The sequence below is a fragment of the Macrobrachium nipponense genome, chromosome 20 (assembly GCF_015104395.2).
Source record: "Macrobrachium nipponense isolate FS-2020 chromosome 20, ASM1510439v2, whole genome shotgun sequence".
NCBI classification, from domain to species: domain Eukaryota; kingdom Metazoa; phylum Arthropoda; class Malacostraca; order Decapoda; family Palaemonidae; genus Macrobrachium; species Macrobrachium nipponense.
Genome location: NC_061089.1, coordinates 26,606,883 through 26,619,382, shown reverse-complemented (window position 1 = coordinate 26,619,382; position 12,500 = coordinate 26,606,883). Strand labels below are relative to the sequence as shown.

Genomic DNA, 12,500 nt, shown 5'->3' with positions numbered 1-12,500 from the left:
CTACTGGTATGAACAATTTTTCTTTGCAAGAGAACCCAGTTCAGCTCCTTCACTTCCTTGCCTAAGCTCGAGATGCCTAGACTCATCACATTACATAGATATCGTTCGAGAATCAGGCTCGTACTCCTCTGCATTAAAGCTACTTTTCTTTCCTGGGAACTAACCCGAGCCAAGATACATAGCAACAAGGGTTGGTTTCTTCCATACGGATTATTGTTCAGGAAATGAGGACTAATACTTCAAGAGAGCATATAGAGGTAACCACAAATCCGAGAGAACTGCCAGCAAAAAGCTTCGGGTTATTCCAGCAGCAGTGGAAATAGAGGCCATTGTCTTATAAAATAGCACCGAAAGGATTTGCTGAACTCGCTGTCAACCACCATTAGAGCTCATTAACCAGATGATTCCAGGGTTCTTGAGTACCTACACTTGGGACCACTTAAAAATTAAAAAAAATTAAATTTATGCAACTGAATAGCCACTGAAAATTGCTTTTTTCATGAGTTTGAAAACTTCATCGTTGTCAATTTACACTGCTATAATGCTATGAGCAGGCCCAATCAAATGATTATAGAAATACTTGGGGAAGGTGAGATACAAGTTCTAGAACGCTTCTCGTATGTCTCTCTACTCATTACCCCCCGCAATCTTCACCAGCTTTTTGCAAATAGTAGCATGAAAACTGAGACTTTGTATCAAGACATCTTGATATACTGAGTAAAAGGATCATGCAGGTAAACAGCAAATCAAGACAGAATAGCAGCGATATTTAATAATGACGCTCCTGGAAAAACTGGGCTTATCATGAATATAAAAAAAAAATCCAGGCTGGGGAAACCATGATTTTAATGACACTGTTCATTCGGATATAGTGGAAACGAATGCTGGGGAACTCTGGTTTACATCCAGCACCAGGAATATTTCGGAGAGTTATTGACCCTCAGGAACGAGGATAGGTCTGTCTTTTCTCACAAAACTCACTCCTTTTATAGGATTCATTTTAAGTATAGAAAGACTTAAGGTTTTACTTTTTGTAGATGTGACTGCCATTTCCATGCTTTTGCCCTACACACATAGTCACTAGAGCATGTGCCAGTGGCATCTGGAAATCGTGTACTGTATTCTCTTATCCAAATACCTACCGGCCAATGAAGTAGTACTTAACTTCAATGCTGAAAGACCAAAACTGAAGCAAACATGATTACATGACAATAATTAGTTGTCACCCATACAAAGATACTCAACTTAACAACTGAATACTGAACAGTTACGCAGCCGTTTTCACATTGTATTCCTTGAATTTTAAGTCCGAATATATGACCGCATTAACTTTTCAAAGGAGCTTTCATTAATATTTTAATGATAAAAAACTACAGACATTTTCTTATAATAAACTAATCAGATAGGTTAACTAATTGGTAGAATTCCTGCTTTATTCTGATCTCGACATCGTCTTCACTGCTCTTGCCCAGGTGGTATTTTAAGACGAGAATGTGATATTAATCCACCTGCCATCTGTTTGTCTGCTGGTATTCACTAAATAAGCAGAATTTCATCGGTTCTCCCCAACCCAATGGACGACATTCATCGGCGTCCCAAGTTCAAAAGTGCAGTATTCTTTGAAGACCTGAAGTTTCACCTCATATTTTCCAAAAATTATTTTGCAATATCCTCGAAGTAAATGACACCTGGAACGTGGCTTCGCTTTTTCATAGAATCAAAGCACCAAAAAGAGTAGCTTGGTGCTGCTGTAGGCAGAGCTTTACCTGACGATCAAAGAAGCCAACTGAACCACAAGCAAAATCGATACTTAATCTATCAATACTTGTTGCTCATGAATCCATCTCACCATTCTCTGTGAACTAGCATGTCACGAAAAGGCTTCGCTTTCTGGTTTGGAAACAGTGTTAACTTTAATGCCAAGCTTATCTGTACGCACCACTTGAAACATATTTTCTATTGCTGCAACAAAGCTTCTTATACCTAGAGATGATGTACTTCTTTCTTTTGTCACTGCCGGGAGACGTAAGCATCTTAGGACCTCTGTATTCGAGAAAAAGATATTCAGAGGAGGGGTTCCTTTTCTCTAATTATGGTAACAGCAACAATTTCTTTTTCAGTCTCCTTGCACAGTTCAAATGTGCCTCAGGATCCCGTGTCTGCTAACTTGCCACGAAGTATCACAATGTCCTGCGCCAGGGATCGTTGTTGTCCTCCTGATAGTGTTGTGGGTGCTGATGCTCGCTGGGATATAATTTTGCTATAATACTGTGATAAGTCCTGCTTCCACGGAAGGTTTTATGTGGCTTATCTGTCCTTTAGTTATGGATTTATTTGTTCCCAATTTCACGTATATTTATGTTTATCCCTATCTTGCATTCCTCTGTTTCATTTTATCTTGTCAATGGGGGCTTTCCTGTTATGTGTTATGTTGAAGCTTGTAAAACCACTTATGTCCAGTAACTTTCTTGATAATAATAGTAATTTCTCTAGTTTCGGGTTTCATCGCTTCAAACATTAATTATTTTCCTCTTAATAATAATAATATAGAAGAAGATTGATCAACATCTGGAATGAGAGGAATAACACCCCCCAAACAGAGCAGAGGCTGGCAGACCAAGTAAGGAACATAAAGAAAAAGAACTGGCTCTCCCCAACAGAAAGAGAAGAACTGGAAAGGGAAATGTCACACGACAACGAATTACACGAAGACGAACTGAGAGACGATGCCACAGAAGACGACAGAGAGGATGAAGTATCAAACAACGACACACGAAGAAACACCGACGAAGTAACAGAGAGGACGGAATGGGTAGAAAAGATTAGACAATGGATGGAGCCAGATACAGAGAGAACAAAGATCCCCTCCATGAAAGCCTACAACACCAAGAAATTAAGGGAGAAAACAAGTGAGGTCAATGAAATAATGGGCCTAATACACACCACCAGTATCACAGAAACAAATAACTTGACATATGCAGGAGCAAGATTAGTAGCAGAACTGATGGGGATTCGAACACCAACACCACCGTCACAACCAACCCAACAGAAACCAAAACAGCAACCTCCTTGGAAAAGGCGCCTGGAAAAGCAAATCATGGTGATGAGATCTGACTTGAGTAAACTGAAAGAGATGGCAGAAAAAAGGCTAAGAAGCAAGAAAACAAGGGAGGAACTCAACGAGAAATACAAAGTACAAGAGAGGGGACTAAACAACACAATAGAAGATGTAAAACAGAGGCTTAAGGCCAAAGCACACAAGATCCAACGGTACATGAACAGGAATAAGGGATACCAACAGAACAAACTATTCGGAACCAACCAGAAAAGACTATACAGCCAACTAAGAGGGGAAGACAACCACCCAGAAATTCCTGAAGCCGAACCAAGTAAGAGACTCTGGGAAAACATATGGAGCAATCCGGTATCACACAACAAACATGCAACATGGCTCCAGGAAGTCAAGGAAGAAGAAACAGGGAGAATAAAACAAAGATTCACAGACATCACGACAGACACAGTCAGACACCAACTAAAGAAAATGCCAAACTGGAAAGCCCCAGGTCCCGATGAAGTCCATGGATACTGGCTCAAAAACTTCAAGGCCCTACACCCACGAATAGCAGAACAACTCCAGCATTGTATCTCAAATCACCAAGCACCCAAATGGATGACCACAGGAAGAACATCCTTAGTACAAAAAGACAAGAGTAAGGAAAATATAGCCAGTAACTACAGGCCTATCACCTGCCTACCAATAATGTGGAAGTTACTAACAGGTATCATCAGTGAAAGGCTATACAACTACCTAGAGGAGACAAACACCATCCCCCACCAACAGAAAGGCTGCAGAAGGAAGTGTAGGGCACAAAAGACCAGCTCCTGATAGACAAAATGGTAATGAAGAACAGTAGGAGAAGGAAAACCAACCTAAGCATGGCATGGATAGACTATAAGAAAGCCTTCGACATGATACCACACACATGGCTAATAGAATGCCTGAAAATATATGGGGCAGAGGAAAATACCATCAGCTTCCTCAAAAATACAATGTGCAACTGGAATACAATACTTACAAGCTCAGGAATAAGACTAGCAGAGGTTAATATCAGGAGAGGGATCTTCCAGGGCGACTCACTGTCCCCACTACTCTTCGTAGTAGCCATGATTCCCATGACAAAAGTACTACAGAAGATGGATGCCGGGTACCAACTCAAGAAAAGAGGCAACAAAATCAACCATCTGATGTTCATGGACGACATCAAGCTGTATGGTAAGAGCATCAAGGAAATAGATACCCTAATCCAGACTGTAAGGATTGTATCTGGGGACATCAGGATGGAGTTTGGAATAGAAAAATGCGCCTTAGTCAACTTACAAAAAGGCAAAGTAACGAGAACTGAAGGGATAAAGCTACCAGATGGGAGCAACATCAAACACATAGATGAGACAGGATACAAATACCTGGGAATAATGGAAGGAGGAGATATAAAACACCAAGAGATGAAGGACACGATCAGGAAAGAATATATGCAGAGACTCAAGGCGATACTCAAGTCAAAACTCAACGCCGGAAATATGTATAAAAGCCATAAACACATGGGCAGTGCCAGTAATCAGATACAGCGCAGGAATAGTGGAATGGACGAAGGCAGAACTCCGCAGCATAGATCAGAAAACCAGGAAACAAATGACAATACACAAAGCACTACACCCAAGAGCAAATACGGACAGACTATACATAACACGAAAGGAAGGAGGGAGAGGACTACTAAGTATAGAGGACTGTGTCAACATCGAAAACAGAGCGCTGGGGCAATATCTGAAAACCAGTGAAGACGAGTGGCTAAAGAGTGCATGGGAAGAAGGACTAATAAAGTAGACGAAGACCCAGAAATATACAGAGACAGGAGAAAGACAGAAAGAACAGAGGACTGGCACAACAAACCAATGCACGGACAATACATGAGACAGACTAAAGAACTAGCCAGCGATGACAATTGGCAATGGCTACAGAGGGGAGAGCTAAAGAAGGAAACTGAAGGAATGATAACAGCGGCACAAGATCAGGCCCTAAGAACCAGATATGTTCAAAGTACGATAGACGGAAATAACATCTCTCCCATATGTAGGAAGTGCAATACGAAAAATGAAACCATAAACCACATAGCAAGTGAATGCCCGGCACTTGCACAGAACCAGTACAAAAAGAGGCATGATTCAGTGGCAAAAGCCCTCCACTGGAGCCTGTGCAAGAAACATCAGCTACCTTGCAGTAATAAGTGGTACGAGCACCAACCTGAAGGAGTGATAGAAAACGATCAGGCAAAGATCCTCTGGGACTATGGTATCAGAACGGATAGGGTGATACGTGCAAACAAAGACCAGACGTGACGTTGATTGACAAAGTCAAGAAGAAAGTATCACTCATTGATGTCGCAATACCATGGGACACCAGAGTTGAAGAGAAAGAGAGGGAAAAAATGGATAAGTATCAAGATCTGAAAATAGAAATAAGAAGGATATGGGATATGCCAGTGGAAATCGTACCCATAATCATAGGAGCACTAGGCACGATCCCAAGATCCCTGAAAAGGAATCTAGAAAAACTAGAGGCTGAAGTAGCTCCAGGACTGATGCAGAAGAGTGTGATCCTAGAAACGGCACACATAGTAAGAAAAGTGATGGACTCCTAAGGAGGCAGGATGCAACCCGGAACCCCACACTATAAATACCACCCAGTCGAATTGGAGGACTGTGATAGAGAAAAAAAAAAAATAAAATAAAATAAAATAAAAATAACAATAATAATCAATAATAATAATAATAATAATAATTTATTATTATTATTAATGTATACATACATGTTCACAGGAAGAAGCATGCTGATATGCTTTTTACGTTCTATTGGAAATGGCCAATAGAGCATGCTATTAAGCTTTCACGGCACCTTCATGTATACTGGTCCCCAAAACAAATAAAAAAAGCTTACATTACACAAATAACAAACGGCCTGGATGTAAGACTGTGACATCAAATGACCAGCGTCAATCGAACAACAGCTTTTTGTTATTAATAACTTTCAACAGAGCATCATTGAGACGAGAGCAACAGTCCACCTGAGTCATCAAAAAATCCCTTTTCAACTATTGTACAGTACGTGTAACCTACTGATGCCTGACTAACATCGATGACAAAAAGGATGAGACATTTAAGTCTGAATAATAGAGTCTCTTTCTTTGATCCCATCAACCTTGGCCTTCCGAATTCAGGGATGACTCACCCATGTTTCTGGGATGAAGAAGATCAACACCAGTTCCTCTTTCTCCTCGCTTTTCGATTGATCATTCCTTAGGCCAATCTTTGCAAGCCACATCTTTTTAATTGCATTCACAAGAATATATGTCATGAGTATCTGTTACTCTCTTTTCTGCTGACATCTCCTTTGGGTAAACTTTGGAAGTCATGTCTTCTTTGAATCGTTTCTCAATTAGTTGTTGCAACTTTGAAGGGCACCTTCCATGAATCTCCTCTTAACTACATGTACTCTGTACCTGTATATGCGTACGGATATGTATGAATGTATATTTTCGTATGTGCTTCAATGTCCATTATGAATCACTTCCTCACAGGAACACGTGAAATTACACGGGGATACGTTTCCTTGTGGTACCTCGCATTTATACCTATGCACAATTTCGTGTTGGCGTCTGTAGGTAAAATACGCTGTCAATCACTTTTCGAGTACAAAGGTATTTATATCTTTATGTATGTAGCCCAAGACGTAAAAGTAAAACAATACCCGTTAAATAAAAAAAAAAAAAAAAAAAAGTTCATTCAGAGAAACAGAGAAAAACATCAATTTTCTTTAAATAAATGAAGACTTTAAAAGTACGTCCTCTCGTCAAATGACATATTTCTTATTTGTTGCCTTTTCCCATTGTTACATTGGCTGACGTTATTAATTTTCTAGTTTATAAGAGGCAATTGAATCAGGAATTATGTTGTCAGTTTGAATGATTTTTCATAATTTTCTCACAAAGAGCTAAAGTGATATATCCAATTGTCTTTCCAGAACCCTTTCCGGCCTTTATGAATAACAAGCATTTTGAGCATTTCCTCATGAAGTCTCTAATCCTCACCTTGTCTTGGATCTTATATTTTCACCTGTTATGTGATATGGCTGTGCTAAAGCAGAAATGTAAAACAATGTGTCGCAGCCCCTAAGCTTACAAGACCTCAACTCATGACAACGTATTACTTATCAGTCACATTATTATGACAATCATTTGTTAGCCACCTTTTAGATGTGACGCATAAACGTAAGCTTAGCTAAGTTGGAAATAATATGGAATGATTTGTCTTTTGAATGTTCAACTGCAGTATATACTATATATTCTATACCAGATTTTAAGTTTATAGAGAGCCAGATCCCCGAACCAACTGATAAGATGAGGAGCTACAAGGGAAAACGCAGCTACTAAAATACTGGTAGCACGTGTTGTCATGAATTATGCTGTCATAGACGGTCAAAAGTGACGCCCTTTTAAAGACAGCAAAATCTAGCCTCTGAAACTGAAGTTCCTCACATAGCTACTATATATTTTTCTCGTGGCCTGTTTAACTTTTCTGTTTAATGGAGGATAGGATAGGAATATAAGATTTAGGCCAAAGGCCTAAATCATTCTGCGCTGAAACGAAAATTGAGAGTAAATGAGGTTTGAAAGGTGTAAAGCAGGAAACCCTCGCAGTTGCACAATGAAATAACTGTTAAGAAAGGATAGATAGCAAGATGAAAAAAGATAATAAGAATGGAGGTACAGTAAAAGGAATGAAAGAGGTTGCAGCTAGGGGCCAAAATACCTTTAGTAATACCTATAGTGTACCTTGTGAGGTGCACTGACGGCACTAACCCCCTACGGGATTTTCTGTCTAATGGATCAGTAATGCTTCAGTGCATAAAAAAAGATAATAGACGTTCCCAACTTTCTGATGGCACACATTGATGTTCTATGTAAACGACCTAGGTTCTAAAAATCTCAATGATATGATACTTCAGCAAAGAAAACAAACTTACCCTTCCTGAACTGTAGGTTTGAGCCGTTTCATTGAATGATCAGGAAGCAGATTTGATAGCCTCTATAGCTTTACTTCTGTAATATAAACTTACCTGTATGTGTGTCTGTGTGTAAGTGCAAATTTATGTATGTATACACATATATATATATTAAGGTATATAATATCTGAGTGTGTATTTGACTTATTTTCTCCTTGCGGGGGTGGCTCTAGAAGTCTTAACCTTCCGGTTCTCAGCAAGTTGTCAAAAGATGAGGCTGTTGCATTACCCCCATTGTTAGAAAAAATAAAGAAATACAGGGCAACTGCTGACATAACTGACTTACCTCAACGGTTTTCGTATGGCTAAATATCGATCCACACTTATCCACATGAACGTACACAGCTGGGCAAACCAAACGGTGGTCTCCAGATACCCAGCAAGGCCACACAATGCGTCACCGTAAACCCATCTCTGAACGAGCGCCGGGTACACACTCAGCGGGACCACCACCACGCCAGCAACCAAATCTGACACTCCAAGTGACATCAGGTAGTACATGATGACATCCTTTGGGCCTACGGAGTAACAGAAACAATTACGACCCGTCTCGTCGAATAGATGGGTATCTGCAATCTAGATGAGGTGGGGTATTCTACCAGGCATCATTCGTTATGCCTCTTATTGACTCACTACTGTATATACTCTTCTGTTAAGTTTACAATGACTGGAACTGGGATTGGGAAAGTGTGCTTCAAATTTCTACGTAAAAAAGAAGTATTACAGGATTACCCGATGGTTCAATGGCTACCAATTTTATGACATTCCATACTTCCTCTCAATACATGTAGAATATGATAATATGTCCTAAGGAAAACTTGATACACAGAACACTGATTTAGACTTTCTGCTCCTTGATAGGTCTGTGATTAGCAAACTATGAAAGAGCAATCGCGCCACAATGAGGGCTGCTACCAGCAATCGCCTATACCCAGTTAAACTGCTTACATTACTTGCTAGTACTGAAACAGCATATGTGAATGAAATGCAATGTCATGTAACTGTGCTTAAAAAACAGTTACCAGAGAAGCATCTGTGGAACAAGTCATAGAATTCAATGTGCTCCTATATCTACAACTACTGCTTTAGAACTCAGCAGCGCCTCAAAGTGGTCACAACAACGACTTAGCATGTACTGAACAATTACCTTAATAATGAAAGAGAGGAAGAAGAAATGCCTTTAAAGTCAATATGTTAGCAGATCCCACACTCATAAAAATCCTGGGGGAATGAACGACAGTCTAATCAAAAGAAAAACGTGTCTTCTCTACTTCACCTTTTTGTTTTAAGCTACGTAAAATGTTTCGTTCAACCTACCAATTTTCTCTCACAACTAATTGCAGGAGAGGCATGCAAACTACCGATAAAAGTGGAACTATTTCAGTAAAATGACTATTCAAAAAAGTCATTAGGTTAATATGCTGCGATCTCTTTCTTTTAACTTACGATGACAACCACATTTTTTCCCCAGGTAACTTTTTCCTCAACTCCTTCATGCCCTCAGTTACTCCCGACAATATAGGGCTTGAATTGGTATGAAAATATAAAAGGCCCACTGGAGATACGTCAACAGACTACCCATGCATTGAGATACCAGTAGAATGATCAAATAAAGGACATCAAAGAATCACATATGCCCACCCGGTAGTATGCAAAAAAAGAAAAGTAGAATCAATACTGAATTTTATACTAACTGTGGTTGTCTGAAGGACCAAATAAGTTCACTGTGAATGGACTCGATTTTATCAAAAAAGGTCCAGCAATTGTAAAACACAAATCATAGGTATTGCTCTTCAGTACTGAGACTCCTATTTCGTTTTCATTTTGTAATGTTTCTGAATCTCCTGGTGACAATAAATATAAAGACAATACTCAGGCAATACCCTGAAGATGAAAAAACGGATTAAGGCAAGGTATCTTGGTTTATAGACTGTTTCCTGAAAATAATTGTTAGTAAATTATGATAAATCATTTTCTTCCTTCCTAGCTAAAAAAACTGTGAACCATGACTCAGTAAAAATATTATAAGAAAGAAGTTGAAAAGTAAATTTCAGCTCAGGCAGAAGTGAATAAACATCAACCGATTGCATGACACTTGGACCTTGGATTAACTTCGATCTTGTATCATCAATAGCACATGACTGTTCGTCGCTTGAATTAACTGCCGTCCATTTGATTCCTGAACAAACTGAAATGTCTCACTTCTCTCTTTTCCATATACAAATAACCGAACATGCATACACACACGTCTATTCATATCTATAAGTAAGCATTATATACAGAATCAAAACATGTTTGTATGCATGTGCATAAATAATCACGGAAATGTCAAATATTACTTTTTGTGTAAATAAGAATTTACATATTTTTCCATATATATATGTATGTAGGGTAATATATTATAATATATATATATATATATATATATATATATATATATATATAACTATTATATATCTATATATATATCTATATATATAATATATATATATGTTATTAAAATATATATATATATTATATATATATATATATATATACACATATGGAATACAGTGAAGCATAGTTTATTAGGATAACAATAAGCTATTTGCTTTATCATCAGTAATATTGTACTTAATATCATTCTTCCTTTCCTGATTTCTATACATTTCCTATGCAATAAACAGCTGTTGTAACTAACTGAATATGAAAGACTTGCCATTGATTACCTTACGTTAGGTAATGAGTAAACTAAACTACAATGATTTATTTGAATGTCCTATTTTCCTTAGAGAGAGAGAGAGAGAGAGATAGAGAGAGAGAAGAGAGAGAGAGAGAGAACCTATGGGTCCCTTCCTCGGTACTCTTACCTGGCATAGTAATAAAAGTAGCGAGGATGATGATATTCGAAATGATGATTGCTACACCAATAACCAGAATGACAGCAGCCTGGGCCAAGCTCTCCACTCCAATCTGCGTTCCGCCAGCCATCATAATCTCTCCACCTCCATAGGGGGGATATCCAGTACCGTAACCGTCATAGGTGGCTCCACCGGCCCCATAGCCATAACCGCCGTAACCCAGAAGGCGAGGGGATGGCGGCGGTTGTTCTCCAGGCGGAGTCTCGAGCAAAGGAATAGAGCCTAGATCTACTTCATCTTCAACGGTGTCTTCGTCGAGTACAGCACCGCCAAGCAAGCTTCCATCGAGTCCTCGAGCACCCACCATCATTTGAAGTGCTTAGGGGAGGTTTCCTTGGTTAGGAAGAGAGCTAACGGTCAAGTGGAGAGAACAAACAGGAAATTGTAGTAAGGAGACTGTTCTCAAGGAAGGTCAAGTGCGGAGAGGGCTAATTTTTGGGAGAGTTAATAGCAGCTCCAAAAATAAATGCTAAGGAATCAAGAAATTACTTCAGAAAACAAAAGGACCGCTACAAAGTTATAAGACAAGAGGCGATAAACTAGGTGTGAAAAAGGCAAGACGCTATGAAAATAAAATAGAGAAAAGAAAAATTATATTACAAGTAAAGTTAAAAATAAGCAGAAAAAAAAGAAAAGAAGGGTTCAAGGAGAATTATACTCTGGGATTGAAGGGACAGGAAGGGAATAGGCGACAAAAAGGGGGAAGGAAGGAGAGAAAAAAAAGAGGGAAGAAGAGGGGGAAAGGAGAGACGTAAGTTTAGTTGCTAGATTCTAGTAGTCTTTGATTGATTCTCTGTTAGCTGACCACACAATAGTTCAAAATGGTCTCTGTGTAACCCCGATGGGCCTAATGAGGATATTTCTGTCATGTGATCATTTGCAGTATTGAAAACGACGCTGTTCCTCTTAACATAGCTCTTGGAAACAACAGCAACAGCCTTTGAGTTGTGTCAAAGGCTCAGGAGAACAGCACAGGATGATGCTTCGAGTAGACAAGGGTTTCCTGAACAAGCAAGTCTTGGAAAAGGATGACAGGGTGGTGAAGAAAGTAAACGGAATGGCGCCGCTCTGCTGCATCAGTCACATGATGAGCAGGGCTTGTTTTGGCCTCCTGCGACTGCAATAACAACATTTACAAAAGTCTTCAGTGTTCCATGAAAGGCCATATCACTGGATAGCATTGTCAACCACTGTTATCTCGTTTTGCTATGACTGTTTGAGAGACGCTTGAGATCTAAGCTCAGGTGCCCGAGTGCGTGCAGGGTCCTCTTTTCTGTTAGCCTTTTACTTGGTATAACAGTAACCCAATGTGTTCTCTCTGACATTTCTACAAAATATCAGTAAAACTGTGTATCACACGAATCTAGGATGAATATTCTTAGACACTGACCACAACAAAATATAAACACCACGTTACACAACAGTCACACGAAATACACAAAAAACCATAAGAAACAAATCTTGAGGTAGTAAGAATCACTGGA

The 12,500-nt window shown here is 39.2% G+C and overlaps 1 protein-coding gene across 5 annotated transcripts in view; it reads right to left on the bottom strand.

Annotated features, from left to right (window-relative positions):
• LOC135223780 (probable G-protein coupled receptor 21) overlaps positions 1 to 12,500 on the bottom strand; it is a 75,856-nt gene that overhangs the window by 4,907 nt on the left and 58,449 nt on the right. For all 5 annotated transcript variants that reach the window (XM_064262590.1, XM_064262573.1, XM_064262562.1 and 2 more), the window contains 2 exons: positions 10,966 to 12,500; positions 8,403 to 8,634 (listed from right to left, as the gene is read on the bottom strand). The exon at positions 10,966 to 12,500 is cut by the window's right edge and continues 882 nt beyond it. In XM_064262590.1, the coding sequence (XP_064118660.1) occupies positions 8,403 to 8,634; positions 10,966 to 11,326 (593 nt within the window). In that variant the 5' untranslated portion in view covers positions 11,327 to 12,500. The remainder of the gene's footprint in view (positions 1 to 8,402; positions 8,635 to 10,965) is intronic.